Consider the following 22,902-nt stretch of genomic DNA (forward strand, 5'->3'; position numbering starts at 1 on the left):
ACCAAGCTATATGTCAAAATTCTACAGAGCAAATATGATAGCTAACAGTTTTTTTTCAATAGTGGAATAGTTCTTTTGATGAACATTGAATTTTTTTGAAAAGTAAGCAACTAGATGGTCAATTTTATTATGTTTTTGCAATAAAATTGCACCTGCTGCTCCCTCACTGGCATCCACTGCTACAGATAATGGTCTGTCAAAATCAGGAAATTTTAACACAGCACAATGGCATAGCATCTCCTTTAAATTTTCTAAAGCTGCCTGACAATCTTTAGTTCACACAAATTGCTCCCCTTTCTTCAAAAGATTAGTTAAAGGAAGAGCAACCTGAGCAAAATTTCCTGTAATATCCTGCCTTTCCTAAAAACCTTCTCGCTGCTTTCTTGCCATTGGGAAGAGGAAACTCAGAAATTGCATTCACCTTAGCTTGAATAGGTGCAACTTTGCCATGGCCAACTACATAACCCAAGTATGTTACCGTGACATTTTCAAATTGACTCCTTGCTAAATTAACAGTTAAGTTTGCTTTGGATAATCTTGCAAACAATTAGTCCAATTGCCTTAGATGTTCTTCCCATGTGTCACTTTTTGTGATTAAGTCATCAATATAAGCATCTGTTTGAGTTAACCCTTGGATTACCGAATTAATCATCCTCTGGAATGTTGCTGGGCATTTTTCATGCCAAAAAGTAACACATTATACTAGTATAAACCACATGGATTTACAAAGGATTGTCATGTGTTGGAAACAAAATCAAAATTTTACTTCCTGTCTTAAAATTCCTCACTTGAGCTTTCCTGTCAAATCAATGCTTTATTTTACCCTGAGCCATTTCTAAATTCTCTTGAGCCAAAGTCCACACTTTTTGTAACCTATCCTTAAATTTAGAAACATAATCCAGCAAGTCCAACTGCACATCCTCGTTAACCCACTGTTCTTTTATCAATATCAAAGGTCCTCTAACCTGATGTCCAAACACAATTTCAAAAGGGCTGAAACCTAATGACTCCTGCACAGCTTCCCTTGCTGCAAACAACAATAAATGAATACCTTTATCCCATTCGTTTCCATTCTCTGTACAGTAAACTCTCATCATATTTTTAAGAGTAGAATGAAATCTTTCCAAAGCTCCCGAGTTTCAGGATGGTATGCAGATGAAGTGATCTGCATACCAATCTCCCAACTCATAAACTAACTGTTGAAACAACCCAGATATAAAGTTAGATCCTTGATCACTTTGGATCTCTTTCGGTAGTCCAAATACTGTGAAAATCTTTCAAGAGCCTTTACCACCATTTTGGCTGTAATATTTCTCAGTGGTATAGCCTCTGGAAATCTCGACACTGCACACATAATTGTTAATAAGTACTGGTTACCAGACAATTTTCAGCAGGGGACCTACACAATCTACAATAACCCTAGAGAAAGGTCCCCCAACAACAGGAATAGGTTGTAATGTAGCCACTGGAGGACCCTGGTTAGGTTTCCCCACAACCTGACAAATGTGACATGTCCGGCACCAATTTACAACATCCTTCCTCAAACCAGGCCAGAGAAATTGTCTCAAAATCTTATTCATGGTTTTCTTCACACCAAGATGGCCACGCAAAGATGTACTGTGGGCTAGATCTAATATTTCCTTCCGGTAATTTCTAGGAACAACCACCTGATGAATCACTCCCCACTCTTCATTAGCAGGAATATCAAGAGGTCTCCATTTTCTCAACAACACTTCACCTTTTAAGTAATATCCACAAATCATTTCTTTAATTTCCTGTTCAGTTACTGCTTTCTCCCTTAAGCTAATAAGATCTGAATTTATTTTCTGTTGCTGAATTAACTCTTTCCTTGACAAATAGAAATATTCAATCTCATAATGACCCTGTTCTTTCAAAAGTACTTCAGAAGTACTGGGCAAATCTCTATCAATTGGATTTTCTTCAGCTGTCATCATTTCCTTAGTCAAAGATCTAGTTATCACACATGCAGGATATATCTCACCATCCTTTCTAACCACATCCTTACTAGGCCAATTTGTCAATCTTAAAATGGATCCAACTTTATCCTCTGCCAAATCATTCCCCAACAAAATTGAGACAACCTGCATGGGTAACTTTGGAATTACTCCTACTACAACAGGTCCTTTGACTAATTCTGAATTCAGCACAACTTTGTGAAGTGATATTGACTCCACTTCACCTCCAACACCTTTAATCAAAGTTGTCTCCCCTGTGTCAGTCCTTTAATCCACACTTCCCAACAACAATGACTGAGCAGCCCCAGTATCTCAGATTTTAACTGGAACCTGTGGTTCTCCCTCCTTTATTGAGACAAACCCCTCTGACACAAAAAGCTTGAAAACATCCATGACCTCCTTACCAGGTTTGGCACCTCTGCTCTCCTTAAATTCCACTGTTTGAATACATGCTTCTGGTAAAACCTGTTTTGCTCTTTTCTTTTTCAAGACTAGACAATTTGCAATCACATGACCAGGTTTCTTACAAAAATGACATACAGATGCAGGAGTTCTGTCCTTTCCTACCTTTCTTTCATCTTTCCTTTTAACATTTTCTCCAGACTTTATTCCAGGCCTACTATCCTGCTCCATACTAACCTTATTGTAGGAGTTTAGAAACAGTTATTATTTTAATTGAAGGAGTTTAGAAATGGTTATTATTTTAATTGCAGGAGTTTAGAAACAGTTATTATTTTAATGTTAGGAGTTCTGAAACAGTTATAGAAGGTAGAAAGAAAAAGCAAGAAAAAAGCTAAAATGTTCTTTGTGTAAAATGGCGCATAAAAAACAGCAGAACAGAGTAAACAAGATAACAGAGGAATTTAAGAAATATGCACGTACACACACAAAGAGCTTGTTTAATAGGGGGTGGGGAAAGGAGGTGTGAGTACGGGATAGGAGAAAGTCGGAGTCAGTCAAGAGTCAGGCGAATAGGGAAAAGTGCCAAACCAATCCAAGAAGGATAAATGTAAGAAAAATGTAAGGGGAGGTGAATTGAAAAATGTATAAAAACAAAGAAGCTTCCCGCCCTCGGTGTACTTTCCCGAGGTAGGGGGAGAGTACCCAACCTTGCAATGTTGTAAATGTAAATAAATGTTCTTTGTTCTCAACTTTTGTCTCGAGCATATTTTGTGAACGTGAAGGCACTTCTCACATTATGAACAGGTTTATTAATCTGTTCCACATTAGCTCTCTGAAAATGCCTATTATTCTGGAATGTATTTTTTCAATCAAAGCAAATTTGTCTGCTAATCTAGCCGCCTGTTGCCATGTCCCCATGTCTCTCTCATCCAGGTATAATTTAATCTCCTCTGTGTGACACCTTTTAATTTTCTCTATTAGTATTAATTATCTCAATCTGTCAAAATCATTGTTTAGTCTTTTTGAGGTGCACCACCGTTCAAAACACACAGATTTCTTCAGAGCAAAATCCATATAAGATTGATTCCATGTTTTCACCAAACCCCTAAATTTTTGCCTATATGCTTCTGGAACCAACTCATGCTTTCAATACTGCTTGTTTAACAGTATCATAATTTCCCACCTGCTCGGCAGTCAAACTAGAGTATGCAACTCGTGCTTTTCCTTTCAATACACTTTGAAGCATAAGAGGCCATTTTTCTTTTGGCCATCTTGAGCTCTCAGCAACCTTTTCAAAAAGCTGAAAATATGTATCTATATCTCCCTCATTAAAAGGAGGCACTAGATTTACCTCTTTACTAGCCAAAAACCTCTTCCCAGGAGATACAGCCTCAGCTCTCTTCCCTATCTCTATCTCCATTCTTAACTTCTCTAATTGGAACTGTCCCTTTCAGCTTCCTCTGCCTCATATTGTTGTCTCTGAAACTCAAAATTACGCTTCTCTCTTTCTTCTTGCACCCTCTGTTTCTCTCTCTTCTTGCACCCTCAATTTCTCCAATTCCAATTGCAATTCAAAAGATCTATTCTCTGGAAATTTTTCTAAGTCTTCCTCAACAAATTTTCCTTCACATACAATATTTCACTATAATCCTCTGTATTTGTACTTTTCTCATCCAATGTTTAACCAGCAATTTTCAGTGCCTTAGAAATAGCCATAAGTTCCTCTTTTCTCATGCTCTGCCGTTCTGCAGGTGATGGTTGTAACAAAAAATGATTCAACTTCCATTGCTGCAGTTTTTCCAGAGACCAGCTTTAAGTTAGCTTGCAAAAATTCCAGACACAATAGCTTGCAAAAAAATCCAATCAACTAATAAATCATCAAATTGTAATGTTCAAATCCTAAACGATGATCCCCCTAAAATGTTACTGAGTCCAGAGGACCCCAAAAACCAGCAGCAATAGATATGCACCACAACACAGGGTTACTTAAACAAAAGTAGTTTTTAATTATAATTGAACAAGAAAACAGAATTGAACTTTAACATTACTTAACCTACCTAACTACTTAATCCTCCTCTAATACTAAGCACAGGTGTGTATAATTGTATATTTAAGACTGAAAAGTTTTTTGGATCACAGTCCATTTCTTGTACTGTGCACAGAAGTTAGCATTAACAAAGATCACCAGTCTTTGGTGCTTAACATGCAAATGGTTTCCACTCAGGAGGGTTCTTGCTGGTTTTCAGAGAGAGATTCCTTTTCCAGGACATCCGCAACTGATTTCTTCTCAATCAGTTTTGCTGATGAAACTTGCCCCCTTCAGGGTTCTCCAGATGATTCTCTTTCTTTCAGGTCACCTTTCACACCGCCAGTCTTCTCCTTTGACCAGGCAGCCCTTCCAAAGTTTGCCAGCTTGTCCCTCTGGAATTGATTTCAGTCTCTCCTCTCTGTTTCACACCCTCCCTCTCTGAGAGCAAAACTCTTTTCTCTGCCTCCAAAAATCACATGCTCTCCCAGGCAAGCTGCTGCCGATATTTTGTTGCCTCCTGCAAAAAGTATTCTGCAAAAGTCCTGGAAACATTCTGTGTTTTAAAATGTGTGTGCAAGATGCTCTAACAATTCCTCCCAAACCACCTCTAAATGCTCTGTCACAACATCATGATTGAAATAAAAACAAAATGCTGGAGAAATTCAGCAGGTCAAAAAGTGTACTTAATAAGCAAAGATAAAGATACATAACCGACGTTTTGGGTTTGAGCCCTTCATCAAGATCTTCTTCTGCATCCTGTCCAAAACCTCCAGATCCTTCTTGTAATGAAGCAACAGAACTGTCCATGATATTCCAAAATGTGGCCTAACCAAAGTCTTACACAACTGCAACATGACTTCCCAACTTTTATATTCAGCCCATTGACCAACAAAGGCAAGCATCCCATACACTTTCTTTACTACCCTACCTAGAAATCACAAGCAACAAATGTCCCAGCACTGATCCCTTCAGAATTACACTGATCACAGACCTCTTCCGGTCAGAATAAGTAAAAACACAAAAATGCTGGAGAAACTTAGCAGGTCAAGCAGCATCCACAGGAGGTAAAGATATCCAACCAACATTTCAACCCTGAGATCTTCTTCAAGGAAATCATTACCTTCTATGCATGACCTGCTGAGTTCCTCCAGCATTATGTTTTTACTACAGTCACAGTGTCTGCAGACTTTCATATTTCAAAGTTTCAATGTTACATGTAGTCAAAGTAATACCACTCTACCTCTAACCTCTGTTTTCAATGGGCAAACTAATTTTGAATCCAAGACTCTAGAGCAGGGGTGTCAAACTCAAATTCACAGAGGGCCAAAATTAAAAACTTGGACTAAGTCGTGGGGCAAACTAAATATTTCTTGAAAATTTTCAACAACATCTGCATGTTTTCTCTTCTTTCAACGTATGTAATGTTAAACTTTTTCTTATTAAAATAAATATTTAATAATAGTTTTGGTTAAACTCTTTCCAGAAGAAGCAATAACAAATGAGAAATAAAATATTCAATAAATAATATTGCTCGATAGCCTTTAAGCTCCTTTTAAATGTATTTTTTTTCACAATCCAACAAGTCAAAAAAATAACAACTTGCTTCAATGACAAACAGGTTTGTCTTTTAAAATGATGAACATATAGTTTGCCTCCCACCTGTCTTGAAAGGTCCTGTTTTCTGTCTTTCGTTTGGCCATTTTTCGTAAGGGGTTTATTACATGTGATTTGGGCGACAGGTCACAGATGCTAATGAAAGTAAAGAGAGGAGGTGGGGGCGATTAGCGCCAACGCATTTGCAAAGCATTCTGGGATTTGTAGTATTAGCTTTGCATGTGCTATACTGGCGCGGCGGTCAGCGGGCCAGCTCTAATACATATTTGATATGATCATGCGGGCCAAATATAATTATATCACGGGCCAAATTTGGCCCGCGGGCCTGAGTTTGATATATGTGCTCTAGAGATCCCCTTGTGCCTTTTATTTTCTGGATCAGCTTTTTTTTTTTTTTTAAACTTTTTTATTTTTCACACCTTAAATCACAATAGCCATGATATACACTTTTTCTTTTCCACACATTTACAGTGACTTTTTCTCCCTCCCCCCTCCCTCCTCCCAAGCCACCCCCCCACCCCCCCCTCTCATCCATTTTAGGTATACAATCTAGGTTGCATTAATTCAGTTAGACAATGTTGTCATTCAACAAAAATACACCAGAAATTCTACTGAGTCCATTCTTTTCTTTTCTTCTCCTTCCATCAACTTAGGTAATGTTTGTTCCCGGTAGGTTTTCGCTATTGTATTTAATGTAAGGCTCCCATACTTGTTCGAATATTTCAATATTATTTCTTAAACTATATGTTATTTTTTCTAATGGAATACATTTATTCATTTCTATATACCATTGTTGTATTTTCAAATTATCTTCCAATTTCCAGGTTGACATAATACATTTTTTTGCTACGGCTAGGGCTATCTTGACAAATCTTTTTTGTGCATCTTCCAAGTCAATTCCAAATTCTTTATTTTTTATGTTACTTAGGAGAAAGATCTCTGGATTCTTTGGTATATTGTTTTCTGTTATTTTATTTAATATCTGATTGAGATCATCCCAAAATTTTTCTACTCTCTCACATGTCCAGATTGCATGAATTGTTGTTCCCCTTTCTTTTTTACATCGAAAACATCTATCAGATACTGTTGGGTCCCATTTATTTAACTTTTGCGGTGTAATGTATAGTCTGTGTAACCAATTATATTGTATCATACGCAGCCTCATATTTATTGTATTTCTCATCGTTCCAGAGCATAACTTCTCCCATGTTTCCTTTTTTATCTTTATATTTAAATCTTGTTCCCATTTTTGTTTAGTTTTACCATTTGTTTCCTCATTCTCCTTTTCTTGCAGTTTAATATACATATTTTTTATAAATCTTTTGATTAACATTGTATCTGTAATCACATATTCAAGGTTACTTCCCTCTGGTAAACTCAAGTTGCTTCCTAATTTATCTTTCAAGTAGGATCTCAGTTGGTAATATGCCAGCGCTGTATCTCCAGTTATATTGTACTTATCTCTCATTTGTTCAAAGGATAAGAATCTACTTCCTGAAAAACAATTTTCTATTCTTTTAATCCCTTTTTTTTCCCATTTTCTAAAGGCAAGGTTGTCTATTGTAAAAGGGAGTAGCTTATTTTGCGTCAATATTAGTTTTGGTATTTGGTAATTTATTTTATTTCTTTCTACATGAATCTTCTTCCATATATTGAGGAGATGGTGTAATACTGGAGAAGTTCTATGTTGTACCAATTTTTCGTCCCATTTATATAATATGTGTTCAGGTATCTTTTCCCCTATTTTATCTAATTCTAGTCTCGTCCAGTCTGGTTTTTCCCTTGTTTGATAAAAATCTGATAGGTACCTTAATTGTGCGGCTCTATAATAATTTTTGAAGTTTGGCAATTGTAAGCCTCCTTGTTTATACCATTCTGTTAATTTATCTAGTGCTATCCTCGGTTTCCCCCCTCTCCATAAAAATCTCCTTATTATTTTCTTTAACTCTTTGAAGAATTTTTCTGTCAGTTGTATTGGCAATGCCTGAAATAAGTATAGTATCCTTGGAAAAATGTTCATTTTAATACAGTTTATCCTTCCTATCAGTGTTAGTGGTAGCTCTTTCCAATGCTCTAAATCGTCCTGTAATTTTTTCATTAGTGGATTGTAATTGAGTTTATATAATTGGCCTAGATTTTTGTTTATTTGCACACCTAGGTATCTTATTGCCTGCGTTTGCCATCTGAATGGGGATTCCTCCTTAAATTTTGAGAAATCCGCGTTATTCATAGGCATTGCTTCACTTTTATTTACATTTATCTTGTATCCCGACACTTCTCCATATTCCTTCAATTTCTTATATAGTTCTTTTATTGATAGTTCTGGTTCTGTTAAGTACACTATCACATCATCCGCAAACAGACTGATTTTATATTCCCTGTCTTTTATTTTTATTCCTTTTATATTATTATCTCTTCTTATCGATTCTGCTAGTGGTTCTATAGCTAGCGCAAACAATAATGGTGATAGTGGGCATCCCTGCCGCGTTGACCTGCTTAAGTTAAATTGCTTTGATACATGTCCATTTACTGTCACTTTCGCTAACGGTCCCTTATATAATGCTTTAATCCAATTAATATACTTCTCCGGTAAACTGAATTTTTGCAATACTTTGAACAAGTAATTCCATTCTACTCTGTCGAAGGCCTTCTCTGCGTCTAAAGCAACTGCTACTGCCGGTGCTTTATTTCCTTCTACTGCATGAATTAAGTTAATAAATTTACAAATATTGTCTGTTGTGCGTCTTTTTTTGATAAATCCAGTTTGGTCTAAATTTACCATTTTCGGTACCTGTTCTGCTAATCTGTTCGCTAATAGTTTAGCTATTATCTTATAATCTGTGTTTAGCAGAGATATTGGTCTATATGACGCTGGTGAGAGTGGATCTTTCCCTTGTTTTAGTATCACTGTAATTATTGCTGTTTTACATGAATCTGGTAAGTTTTGTGTCTCATCAATCTGGTTGATTACATCCAGGAGGGGCGGTATTATTAGGTCTTTAAATGTTTTGTAGAATGCTATTGGGAGTCCATCCTCTCCTGGTGTCTTATTATTTGGTAAATTTTTTATTATCTCTTGTATTTCTACTGTTCCAAATGGTTCTGTTAATTTATTTTGTTCCTCTATTTGTAGTTTTGGTAGTTCAATTTTAGTCAAAAATTCATCTATTTTCCCTTCTTTCCCTTCGTTTTCGGTTCGGTATAATTGTTCATAGAATTCTCTGAAGTTTTCCTTAATTTCTTTTGGATTATATGTAATTTGTTTGTCTTTTTTCCTTGTTGCCAATACCATTTTCTTAGTTTGCTCTGTCTTAAGCTGCCATGCTAAGATTTTGTGTGTTTTTTCACCTAGTTCATAATATTTCTGTTTTGTCTTCATTATATTCTTCTCCACCTTATATGTTTGTAATGTTTCATATTTTATTTTTTTATCCGCCAATTCTCTTCTTTTGGTTGTATCTTCCTTTATTGCTAATTTTTTTTCTATGTTTATTATTTCCCTTTCCAACTGCTCTGTTTCCTGATTATAGTCCTTCTTCATCTTGGTTGCATAACTTATTATTTGCCCTCTAATGAATGCTTTCATTGCGTCCCATAGTATAAACTTATCTTCCACTGATTCCGTATTTACTTCAAAGTACATTTTTAATTGTTTTTCAATAAATTCTCTAAAATCCTGTCTTTTAAGTAGCATGGGGTTTAATCTCCATCTATACATTCTTGGAGGGATGTCCTCTAGCTCTATTGCCAATAACAGGGGTGAGTGGTCCGATAATAGTCTAGCTTTATATTCCGTTTTCCTAACTCTCCCTTGAATGTGGGCTGATAACAGGAATAGGTCTATCCTTGAGTATGTTTTATGTCTAGTCGAGTAGTGTGAGTATTCCTTTTCTTTTGGGTTTTGTTTCCTCCATATGTCCACAAGTTTCATTTCTTGCATTGATTTAATTATAAATTTGGTTACTTTGTTCTTCCTGTTAATTTTTTTCCCCGTTTTATCCATATTTGGATCCAAATTCAGATTGAAATCCCCTCCTATTAGTATGTTCCCTTGCGTATTAGCTACCTTCAAAAAGATATCTTGCATAAACTTTTGATCTTCTTCGTTAGGTGAATATATATTAAGTAGATTCCAAAGCTCTGAATATATCTGACATTTTATCATAACATATCTCCCTGCTGGATCTATTATTTCCTCTTCTATTTTAAATGGCACATTTTTGCTAATTAATATAGCCACTCCTCTTGCTTTTGAATTATACGATGCTGCTGTTACATGTCCTACCCAATCTCTCTTTAATTTCTTGTGCTCCAATTCAGTTAAGTGTGTTTCTTGGACAAATGCTATATCTATTTTTTCCTTTTTCAGTAAATTTAGTAGTTTCTTCCTTTTAATTTGGTTATGTATTCCATTAATATTTAGAGTCATATAGTTCAGCGTAGCCATTTTATATTTTGTTTATCTTCTCTTTCCATTTTTCCATCATTACCTTTCCTCCTTTTCCATTTCTGTTTTCTTATTTTCAACTCTTTACCAGACAACATTCCTACAACATCCAACATTTTCCTTATTCTCCTATTTCTATCTTCTTTATCCCCAATCTCCCCTTCCCCTCCTGAGTTGCCCTTTATCCCTTGTCGGACAACCACATCTCCCCTCTCCATTTGGATTTGCGAATCCACTCGCAAGCGTCAACTGATTTTGCAGTGACCGCTCTTTTCCCCCACCCAGCCCCCCCCAGAAAAGATTTCGCTTTTTATATGTCACAAAGGTCACTCTTTTAATTCCCTCCTTATTCTCTCTATTCCATTACCTTCCCTTATTAATTCTTGTCTATACTCTCTATGTTTTCCTCTAATTACAGATACTTTCACATATGCCCATTGTCTCTATTCACTCTTATACCTCTTTACCCGCATACATATCAATCGTGGTCATTTTTACCCTCCTTACCCGTCTTCATCCCTCAGTCTATTTTTGTCTTTACCCACATACATATCAATCGTGATAATTTTTGCTCTCATTACCCGTCTTCATCCCTCAGTCTATTTTTGTAATTGTTCTGCAAATTTTCGTGCTTCTTCTGGATCCGAGAATAGTCTGTTTTGTTGTCCTGGAATAAATATTTTCAATACCGCAGGATGCTTCAGTGTAAATTTATATCCTTTCTTCCATAAAATCGCTTTTGCTGTATTGAACTCTTTTCTCTTCTTTAGGAGTTCAAAGCTTATATCTGGATAAATGAAGATTTTTTGCCCTTTATACTCCAGTGGTTTGTTGCCCTCTCTTACTTTTTCCATTGTCTTCTCCAGTACCTTTTCTCTTGTAGTATATCTTAGGAATTTTACTACAATAGATCTTGGTTTTTGTTGTGGTTGTGGTTTAGGGGCCAATGCTCTATGTGCCCTTTCTATTTCCATTTCTTGCTGTAGTTCTGGACATCCTAGGGCCTTAGGGATCCATTCTTTTATAAACTCCCTCATATTCTTGCCTTCTTCATCTTCCTTAAGGCCCACTATCTTTATGTTATTTCTTCTGTTATAATTTTCCATTATATCTATTTTTTGGGCTAGTAATTCTTGTGTCTCTTTAGTTTTTTTATTAGATTCCTCCAATTTCTTTTTTAAGTCTTCTACCTCCATTTCTGCTGCTACTGCCCGCTCTTCCATCTTGTCCATTTTTTTCCCCATTTCTGTTAAGGTCATATCCATTTTATTTATTTTCTTTCCTGTGTTGTTTATTCTTCTTCTTAAATCATTGAATTCCTGTGTTTGCCATTCTTTAAATGACTCCATGTATCCTCTAACAAGAGCAAGTATATCCTTTACCTTGCCTTTCCCTTTATCTATTTCACTGTATTCTTCCTCTTCTTCTTCCTCTGGGTTGGCCATCTGTTGTTTCTTTGCTGCCCTTTCCTCCTCTTCTTTCTTGTTTCCATTGTCTTCTGTGGTCTCTTCTTGCTGCAGGTGTTCTGCAGCTGTCGTTGCCGGCTGTGGAGATCGACTCCCCAGCTGGTCCCCCCTCCCGTCGGTGTGTTTTTTTTCATGCGCATCGCGCATGCGCGACTCCTCGCGCATGCGCGGTTGCGCACTTTTACTCGGCTCTGTGAGCCATTGTTGTAGTTCTTTTTCTACCGACCTGAGGTAGTGGGGTCTTCTCTCCACAGCGGGCCTCTTCGGACAGGTAAGGCCTTCACCTTTTTCCTCCGTTGTCTTCTCTTCCTCTCTTCTTTCCGTTGATTTTGATTTTTATCCTTTTGTCTCCATCTTCTTTCCACCTTTATACTCACTTTTCTTTAACTTGTATTTCTGTGCCTTTGTATTTTCTCTTGTTTTTCCCGACTTTTCTGGAGAGGGCTGGAGTTCACCGTCCGGCCACTACTCCATCACGTGACTCCTCTCTGGATCAGTTTTTCAATGTGAAAATGGATCCTATCCCTAAGATTCTCTCCAATAATTTACCTAACACTAATGCAAGGTTCATTAGCCTTCATTTTCCTAGTTTATCTCGATTGTCCTTAAACAGTAAAGCAACTTTAGCTGCTTGCCTGTAGCTGCAGAGGATATAATGCTTCTGTCAAGGCACCAGCAATCTTCTCTTTTGCCTCTCAGTAACCTGGAATATATCCTCAGGTCATGGGGCCTTATGCACTAACATACCTTTACACCTAAGGGTGTCCTGACCCACAGAAATGCCTGTGATTTTCGTTAAAAAAAACCTACTGCACAATTATGGATCCACTATATTAAAAAACCCTCAAAATTGAGAAACAAACATTCATGTCAGTGTTAAAGAATTTTAATAATACAGTAAAACCCCAGTTATCTGGAATTCAAGAAACTGACAGCCTCAAGCAACCAGCAAAAGAAAGCAGAAAGTACTGTAGGTTAAAAAAAAAGAATGTTTAAAATTGGTATGCCTCGCCGTTACAACATACAATCTCAAGCAACCGGAAAATTCACTTATTTGTCATCTACAAATCCCCACAGGTGCCAGATACCAGGGGTTTTACTGCATTAAGTTTATTGTCAGAGACATTGTTCAATGTACATTGTACTAAATTTCTTACTTGCTCTTCAATGTCATAGTTAATCTGGTATTCATAAGAAAAATAGACAGACAATTGATATGATAATATTAAAAATCTCTTGGTGCCTGCCACATTGACCACTGCCAGTGGGCTGATATTGCCTCAAACCGTGCATCTTGGCACCTCACAGTTCGGCGGGCAGCAACCTCCTTTGAAGAAGACCGCAGAGCCCACCTCACTGACAAAAGACAAAGGAGGAAAAACCCAACACCCAACCCCAACCAACCAATTTTCCCTTGCAACCGTGTCTGCCTGTCCCACATCGGACTTGTCAGCCACAAACAAGCCTGCAGCTGAAGTGGACATTACCCCTCCATAAATCTTCGTCCGCGAAGCCAAGCCAAAGAAGAAAGAAATTAAAAATAAACAGCTTAACTACCCAACAAGAATAAATTAGTAACTGCAATATTGCATTTTACAAAATAGTTATGCAAAATAGAATTTTCTACAAATCAGGTAAAACTTGAACCTTTATATTCAAGACCTGATAGGTAACCATAGATATTTATAACTATTTGTTCAGGAAGAGAAACATTAACATAAGACTGGAAGGGCTAGAAATTATAATCCATGCCAAGGCACATCAAGAAGCGACATTTTGGCTGAACCCAAGACAGCGATAACCCACCATGTTCAAAGCCCAAAATGTACGCACACAAAAACAGACCCAGATAGAGTGCCCAGATCGGGTCATTGTTTTTTCAAGTTCTGACAGACGGTCCAGGACATAAAACATTAATTCCTGCTCTTCCACAGATGCTGCCTGACCTCCTGGGAGGCTGAAGCACTTTCATGTTTTTATTTCATATTTCCAGCATCTGCTTTTTTATTTTAATTTTTAAAATTTTCTTAACATACTATTGTTTGAAGTCGACATTTTCTCAGGCCTTGTCCAAGTGACTCGAGTCATATATGTTATAAAATTCCATCCACATTTTGTATTAGTAGATTGTCAAATTTATTCTGAAGATGTCACTTTGATGAATATTTATGTGCCAAATATAGGATGAAGGGATTATTAGAGATACATTTATGCATTTAGCTGAGACCTATCAAAAATATTGGAGGGAGGATATATTAATTGTTGTTTGAATCCAGTTTTGGATAAAACTACCAAATCAGTTATTCAAACTAAAGTAGCTAAGGCAATTTTGAATGTTATGAAAGATCTGAATTTAATAGATATTTGGAGGAGATTAAACCTAAAGAAAGGGATTATTATTTTTATTCACATAGATTTGATTCTTATTCTAGGATAGATTTATTTTTAATTTTGGCACAATTGCAAGGAAATGTTATGAATATAGATCACACATGTCAAACTCTGGCCCACGGGCCAAATTTGGCCCGCGATATAATTATATTTGGCCCGCAAGATCATTTCAAAAATGTATTAGAGGTGGCCCGCTGGCTGCCGCGCCAGTATAGCGCATGCACAGTAATACAACAAATCCCAGAATGCATTGGCGTCAGCCTGCTAATCGCCCCCACCTCCTCTGTTTACGTTGCAGGGTCTCACCGTGGACTCTGGTTTTGGGGCCTGGCCGGTATCAGGGGAAGCCAAGGCCGCTTCCCAGCGTCCGGAACCGGAGGCCTTGGGCCTGACCTCGCCAGGACCGTTGCCCACTCCCCCTCCCTGCTGCAGGCCGACCTGCGACTCACGGTGTCGGGCTGCTGATCCGCCAAGATGCCGCCCTGCAGCGAGAGCCGATGCCCCCGCACTGTCGTTGTCCAACCCGATCGCCCGCAAACCCCGCCCTCCCGCACACAGGCCTGAGTAAGTATTATGAACTTTAATCTCAGGATAATACGATCTTCCAATAGTTTCATGTCACAGTGATAAATATATTCCTGGTTAAAAATGGTCCTGCACTTGGATACAAGCTCATTAGGCATAAAACTTGAAAAGTGTGTCAATCAAAGGATATCTGTACCAATGGAAAAAGGGCATGGCAAATAACCCTGCTAGAGTTCATGCCCACAATCAGTCACCCATTTGATTGTTTCAGGAATCATGTTATTCTCCCATTCTCAATAGCCCTCAGATTTTACTATTCGACAGCACACTAGCAACATTTGACAAATCCTCTATAGAGAAATATTATTTATTGAATATTTTATTTCTCATTTGTTAATGCTTCTGGAAAGAGTTTATCCAAAACTATTATTAAACATTTATTTTAATAAGAAAAAGTTTAACATTACATATGTTGAAAGAAGAGAAAACATGCAGATGTTGTTGAAAATTTTCAATAAATATTTAGTTCGGCCCTCGACTTAGTCCAAGTTTTTAATTTTGGCCCTCCGTGAATTTGAGTTTGACACCCCTGATATAGATTATAAGGCCACTTATAATGTTGTGTTTATTTTTGAAAAAGGAACAAACAGTTTATAGATGGTGGTTAAATTCAACATTGTTAAAAATGACAGATTTTTATGATTTTATAAGAAAGCATATTCAGGAGATTTTAGAATTAAATTCAAATTCTGTTATACCAAAGAGGTGAATCAATTAGAAAGGGAAATACAGGATTTGGAAAAGGTATAACAAAAAAAACCAATTAATTAAGAAAAATTTTCATTTATAGATATGAAAGATTGATTGATAGAATTGATTGATACTATGAATTATGAGAAAGAAAGTTTAAGCTTGGAAGTTAAAAACTGAACTATCTTCTAAAATAATTAATGGTGTAGAAAGAGATCAAAGACGATTACTTAAATCCTAAATAAAATCAATGAAAGTTTTTTTTATTCTGATTTATATAGATGAAGGTAAGATTGATACATTTTTATCTCAGATAAATTTATCTAGCTTGACATATCAAGATCAGAAAATTTTGGATGCTCCTTTTACAATAAGAGAAATTAATGAAGTGCTTAGTTTATTACAGAATTGAAAATCTCCAGGAGAAGATGGTTTTCCATCTGAATTTTATAAAAAGTTGAATATCTCCATTTATGGAGGTGCTAAAGCAGGCAACAAAAGCCCATTCTTTACTGGATTATTTTTCAATGGCGATAATTACAGTTATATCATCCATTATCTTTGATGAACGTAGATTATAAAATTATTGCAAAATTTTTAGCAAATAGATTATCTAAACATCTGCTTGATTTAATTGATATGGATCAAGCAGATTTTATTAAAAATGGTATTCTGTGGACAATGTTGCAAGATTAATTAGCTTAATTAATTTAATTCAGAAAAGAGGAGATGCAAAAAAGAGTTTTGATAGATTAGAATGGAACATTCTATTTAAAGTAATGGAGAAGTTTGGTATTGGCTCTACGTTCATAAATTGGGTTAAAGCCTACATAAAAATCCTTTGGCAAAAGTTATTACTAATGGACACATTTATGCTTCTTTCTCATTAACTAGGTCAAGTTGACAAGGTTGTCCTTTGTTCCCAGCTTTATTTATTTTTACAATTGAACCTTGAGCTAAACTTATTAGACAAGTTTCAAAGATCAAGGAAATGAAAGTGAATCAATAGGAATATAAAATTAATTTATTTGCTGATGAGGTTTTGGTTTACTTAACTGAACCTAAATAACCTCAAAGTTCTTTATTACAATTACAAATTAGATTGAAAGATCTAATCTAAGGATAAGTCTCTAGTTATAAAGTGGGAAAAAGTGAGATTATGCCCTTAGCTGTGGGTGATTATACAGATTTTAAAATAGTCACAAAATTTAGGTGGCCCGCCATAGGTATTAAATATTTAGTTATTAGAATTGATAATGATTTTAAAAATTTATATAAATTGAATTATTTACTCTCACTTAATAGAATTGTTGCTGATTGTAACAAGTGGAACAATTTACCTATTACTTTGATTGGTAGAGTAAACTGTGTTAGAATTAATGTTTTTTCCCCTAGATTTCAATATTTTTTTCAATCAATTCCCATTCCAATGCCTTCAAATTTTTAAAGGATTTAAATATTTCAGTTAGGAAATTTTTATGGAAAAATAAAATGCCTAGGGTTTCTTTGGAAAAATTTCACTTGTAAGTATGAGTTAGGGGGTTTGCATCTTCCTAATTTTAAGAATTATTATAAAGCAGCTCAATTGAGATTTATAAATGTATTGTTTAATTTAGATAGTATTCCAGTTTGGGCTTCTGTTGAATTTAATGCAATAGGGGATATGGATCCCAAAGATTTTATTTACAAAATAAACTGTTATTTGGAAGAAGGAATAATCTATTTTGAAACATTTGATTAAGTTATAGAATAATATTGATAGTGAAATTGGTATGAAAGATTTAATATCTAGGAAAATGCCTTTATGTCACAATAGGTTTATTCCTTTATCAATGCATAACCAATTCTTGAGGATTTGTAGGTGGAAGGGTATTAAGAGGATTGAAGACTGTTTTGAGGATGGGATATTTATTACATTTGTAAGAATGAGGGAAAAATTTAATGTGCCTAGTAATATTTTATTTTGTTATTACCAAGTTAAAGCTTTTTTATTTGGCAAAATAGGTCCTACTTTGATGTTACCTAATCAAAGTGAATGAGAATTACTGATTTCTAATACCATTGTAAATAAATTTATTTCAGTAATGTATAACTTACTTTAAACTAAGGCCCCCAAAATTGGGGTGCATAAATCAAAATTAAGATGGGAATTAGATTTAAATACTCAAATAAGTGAAAAGGATTGGATGGATTTGTGTAAGAATAATATGACTAAACTTATAAATGCAAGATCTTGGTTAGTTCAATATAATTTTTTTACATCAGTTATATTTGCCTCCATAAAAATTAAATAGATTAAATCCTACCATATCAGATTTATGTTTTAGATGTAGATCTGAGGTTAGAACGTTTTTTCATTCAACTTGGCAATGTTCTAAAGATAGACAATTTTGGATATCGGTAGGTAATTTTTTGGGATGAATTACTGGGCTCAAAAATCCACAGGACCTGGTGTTATTTAATTGAGTAATATTAAGGATGCAAGGCAAAAATTAAATTCAAATATTTATCAAATTGAATTTGTGTTAATTGCTTTAGCATTTTCTAGGAAATGTATAGCAATATTAGGGAAGTCAGAAATAGATTTAGGCATGGAAAGATGGCATGCAGAACTTCGTAACTGTATACCATTACAGAAAATTACTCTTAATCTGGGAGATAAATATGTTTTCTGGAAAATATGGATCCCATATTTACAAAATCTTGGTTTGCATGTATGGTTGATTCTCTGAAGTCCTCACTTTTTGGTAACCTCCAGTAGACTTTGGTATAAAATGTTTTTTTTTTTAGCATTCTCCTTTTTTTATATATTTTTCTTTCTTTTTGTTTTAGGGTTGGGAGGGTGGGTTGAGGGGGATGGGAGGATATATACCACATGTATAATTTATTTTGAAATAATTTGCAATTGAATGTAATGTAATTATATTGTGGTTAAAAATTTATAAAGTATTCAAAAAAAATTCCATCCACATTGTCATAGGCCATTAATGTTATTATGCAATTATACTTATTTCAATATTATAACTTAAGAAACTATTTAATCTTTTATATAGTTATTTCCAATTCTGCAGTTAAGATCCAAGGACTTGAATGTACAGAAATATGTGGTTGAATGTTGCTGTCCAAATACCTGAAGTCAGCATGTTATTGATTAGCTCCAGGAATCCTTCTTCAGCCACGTGTGCATCAGTGAAGAGAAAGACTGTCGGCTTGTTTTCAATCCCTAGCTTTAGGTATAGGGTCTTCAAATCATCTCGGAAATTAGTCTCTGCATAACCACGACTCAGAACAATCTCAAAAATCTTGATTTCAACAAAACAGAAATGGTTGGGTGTTCATTAGTACTGGTCATACGTTAACATTTTGATTTGCTCATTCCATACTCAAGCGAATGTAACAGAGCAGAATCTTACCTCACAGTTGGCTGTGTATGTAGCCAGCTTGGTCAGGGATTGCTTGCCAGATCCACCAACACCCACCAGCAGGGCATGGCCTCTGTCCATCCTGATAATCCGATGAATCCGTGTCAAGTGCTCCACAGCATCATCAAACAATACCAGGCTCATCTGAGTTTTCACTTCATTATATTCTTCCAAAATTTCCTATCAAAGAAACAAAAAAAATTTAATCTACTAATTTGAAAGCCATTCCCTATCAGTACACTCAAATTTGAAATACCATTCAAATGAAAGAAAAATGTTGTCATTTATTAACAGCCTATCTTTTCATCGGGAAGTGGAACTTGAGGGCAAAATCAAAAGATTTTAAATTTAGTCATACAGCTTGGTAACAGGTTGTTCTGGCCCATGAGCCTGGGCAGCCTAATTACACCCAACTGACTTACAACACCGTATGTTTTGAAGGGTGGGATGAAACCAGAATACCTGGAGGTCACACACAAAGACATGGGCAAAAAATACAAACTCCTTGCAGCCAGCACCAGATTCAAACCCAGGTTACTGGCACTGTGACAGTGTTACATTAACTACTATGCTGACCATATGCTAAGAGAGAAAAGCACAGATCTAAAATGAACTTAGTGGTTCAGGTGATGACATCTCTAGGAAGAGATACACACAAGAAAAGTATCGCTAAGTGGGAAAAAAGAATGGTCAACATTTCAGGCCAAAACTCTTCATCAAGACTGAGAGTGCAGAGAGTTGTAGCAATAGCCATCTTGAGCTCCATCTATCCATCATCCTGGTCAATCAGTTCCTTAATAGCCCCTATCCAATACCTCCCATCCTGTCCTCATAACATTATCTATTTCCCCTCTGCACTCTCAGTCTTGATGAAACTGAAACATTGACTCACTAATGCTGTTCAACCAACTGGGGAGTATGGTTGGCGTAGCAGTTGCACAATGCCTCTACAGCAGCAGCGATTGGGACCAGGGTTTGAATTGCGCGCTCTCTATAAGGGGTTTGTACATTCTCCTCCCCCCTGTCCGTGTGGGTTATCCCCAGGGGGTCCAGTTTCCTTCCACTGTTCAAAATGTACAGGGGGTCAAGGCTAATTGAGTGTAAACTGGGCAGCATGGACTCATTGACTGAAATGGCTTGTTACCATGCTGTATGTCTAAATTTTCTTTAAAATTAAATTAAAAAAACTTGAGTTCCTCAGCAGATTATTTTTTTTGCCCAAGGTTAGAAGGGTACAGAGTCAAGTGAGACGAACTGAAGTGGGCGCTTTGGTTGACGTGAACAAGATGGACTGATGGTTCGGATTTTAAATTAAATTACATTTTATTTACAGTAAGGTCGAAGCTGTTTCTGGCAATTTAAACCCATACCATCCAATTACACCTAAATGAACTTACAACGCTGTATGCTTTAGTGGGTGGGAAAAAACCAGAGCCACTGGAGGAAACCCACACAGACATGTGGAGAATGTACAAAATCCTTAAAGACAGTGCCAGATTTAGGTCCGAGACACTGTAATAGCGTCGTACTAACTGAGACACTAACAGTTTCTGAGCAATATAAATCTATGTTTTTACAGTTATACCCTGGTTTTTTGATCCTCTACAAAGGAAAAAAAGGTCTTTCAATTTACTTTATTTAAGTTCTGTTATCCCCATCTAACTGTCAGTATAGAGAAAGGCTTGTCGCACTTCCGACGTTCCATTTAATCTTCATATTAATAGCTGCAGAAAAATCAGCAGAAAAATGCATTTCTGATCTGCATGGGCCTGCACTGGAGCCATTGGCATCTATTTTTGCCATGATTCTTCATGCCTAAGATATTATTGCTCCAAAAATCTTGATTATTTAACATTCATTCTCAAAAGGAATGAATTACTGCCCAATCAAGTGGAAATGGTGAATAGTTCTTGAAGGCAAACATAATCAACCTGCTTGCAATAATTTGTCAACAAGATGAAGATGTATATGGACTTCAGGAGGATGAAAGTTGACCACTTTACATTACACATCAATGGCTCCATCATGGAGAGAGCAGAGAGCACAAAGTTTCTCAGTGCGCGTATAATAAACAACCTATCCGGAGCCACAACCAACACTTCCTAAGGAGGTTAAGAAGGATAAGGCTACTTTTTACAGGAACACAATTGAGAATGTTCTTTCTGGCTGCATCGTTGTGTGTAACTATAGCTGCAAAAAATTAGGTAGGAAGTCAAAGTGGATCATCAAAATGGCCAAGAAGATCAGTGAAATCTCCCTTTCCTTATTGACAACATTCATTGGGCTCAAATAATTATTGAGGACCCCTTCCATCCATCATACAATATCTTTGACCACTACCATCAAGAAGGAGGCACAGCAGCATCAAAATCAGGACTGCCAGGCTGGGAAATAGCTTTTTCCCTCAGACTGTGAGTTGATGAATGGTATCCTGTAACTGAGCAAATTATTCCAAAATATTTATATATATCGTATAAACTCGGGTAAAAGTCACATTTTCTAGATCACTTTTTAATGTTAAATTTATGGGGTTGACTATAAAATAGATACTACTTTTTCACACTAGAATCCAATGTACCATATCAGTAGTAGAAGTCCAAATAATCTCTAAATGAATAAAGAATAAAAATACAATGAATTAAAGTAATAATAGAGTCTGCACATCATGGGGGAGGTCAGGTCCGCAGAAGTATCTGCATCATGGAGGTATCGGGAGTTCCAATCAACGAGCAACTGGGGCAAAGGTGAGAGTCCGCATTAGACTCATCAGGAGCCCCCATACACTGCTGGTCAGGGCCGAGGTGTGAGATCACGACCGAGGCATTGGGAGCTCTAATGGGAGGGTGGCCAGGGTCAAGGTGAGAGACAAGGGTCGACTTTTACATGAGATGCTGGTAAATGGAAAGTTCAGATCTCTTGGCCAAAAATAGAGGTTCGACTTCTACACTTTTACATGAGTATATAAGGTATTTACTTTATATTATATCTTTATGTATTTTGTGATTATTATGTGCTGTGTGACCACTGTTGTCTGGAGAAACACAGTTTTGTCTGGTTGTATATGTACAGTCAGTTGATAATAAACATGAACACCTGGAAGAGAGCTTTAGCAGCCTCATAATCTTGTAGATCTTCATAAATACGAGCCTCGCCCTCATGCATGAACATCCGGTAGTCTCCAAACAGTATTGGATCCCTGGTGGCTTGCTCAAATATATTTGGGAAATGCTCTTCTATTATTTGGTTAATATTTCCTTGAACCTTAAAATAAAAAAGAGAAAAAATGCAAGTAGAGTGTGTTTTCACCTTTTCTTTGTTACATTCAAACGATTTGTTTAAATAGAAAAAATTAAAATGCATTTTGAAAATATAAGCTCTGAAATATATTGAATGAAATGTTATTGATGGGAGTGTGTCTCATTTGAAATGATATCATCAGTCCATTGATCTTTTTACTAACCAGCATTTTATCGGCTTCATTAATGAGCCTATCATGAAACACTCGAAGACATTCGTTCCTCCAGAGTCTGACCATCTGCGCAACTGTTTGAAACCTTGAAAAATATTGGAAAAAGAAAAGAACATGCAAAATAGGTAAATAATTTGAATAAAGGGAAGTAGAAATCTGACATTCTCACCTCCAAAGGTCTAATAGACTAAGATTAATAGCTTTTCTCAAGTAAAAGACTACTTTGATACAGTCAAGCCATGATTTAGACAGAATGGCTTCTCCTGTTCCCACGATGTTAATGATAAAGCTATTCCCTCAAACACTTAAATCATTACACATTTAAAATAAAATATTAATCAATACAAATTATGCAACAATATACTTACTTTCTGATTGAATCTCAGAATCATAGAACCATCTAACACAGAA

At 36.2% G+C, this 22,902-nt stretch overlaps 1 protein-coding gene across 3 annotated transcripts in view; it reads right to left on the reverse strand.

Annotated features, from left to right (window-relative positions):
• dnah10 (dynein axonemal heavy chain 10) overlaps window positions 1-22,902 on the reverse strand; it is a 677,292-nt gene that overhangs the window by 214,883 nt on the left and 439,507 nt on the right. For all 3 annotated transcript variants that reach the window (XM_069933473.1, XM_069933472.1, XM_069933474.1), the window contains 4 exons: window positions 22,483-22,576; window positions 22,116-22,283; window positions 19,014-19,202; window positions 18,731-18,902 (listed from right to left, as the gene is read on the reverse strand). In XM_069933473.1, the coding sequence (XP_069789574.1) occupies window positions 18,731-18,902; window positions 19,014-19,202; window positions 22,116-22,283; window positions 22,483-22,576 (623 nt within the window). The remainder of the gene's footprint in view (window positions 1-18,730; window positions 18,903-19,013; window positions 19,203-22,115; window positions 22,284-22,482; window positions 22,577-22,902) is intronic.

The sequence above is a fragment of the Narcine bancroftii genome, chromosome 4, assembly GCF_036971445.1.
Source record: "Narcine bancroftii isolate sNarBan1 chromosome 4, sNarBan1.hap1, whole genome shotgun sequence".
NCBI lineage: Eukaryota > Metazoa > Chordata > Chondrichthyes > Torpediniformes > Narcinidae > Narcine > Narcine bancroftii.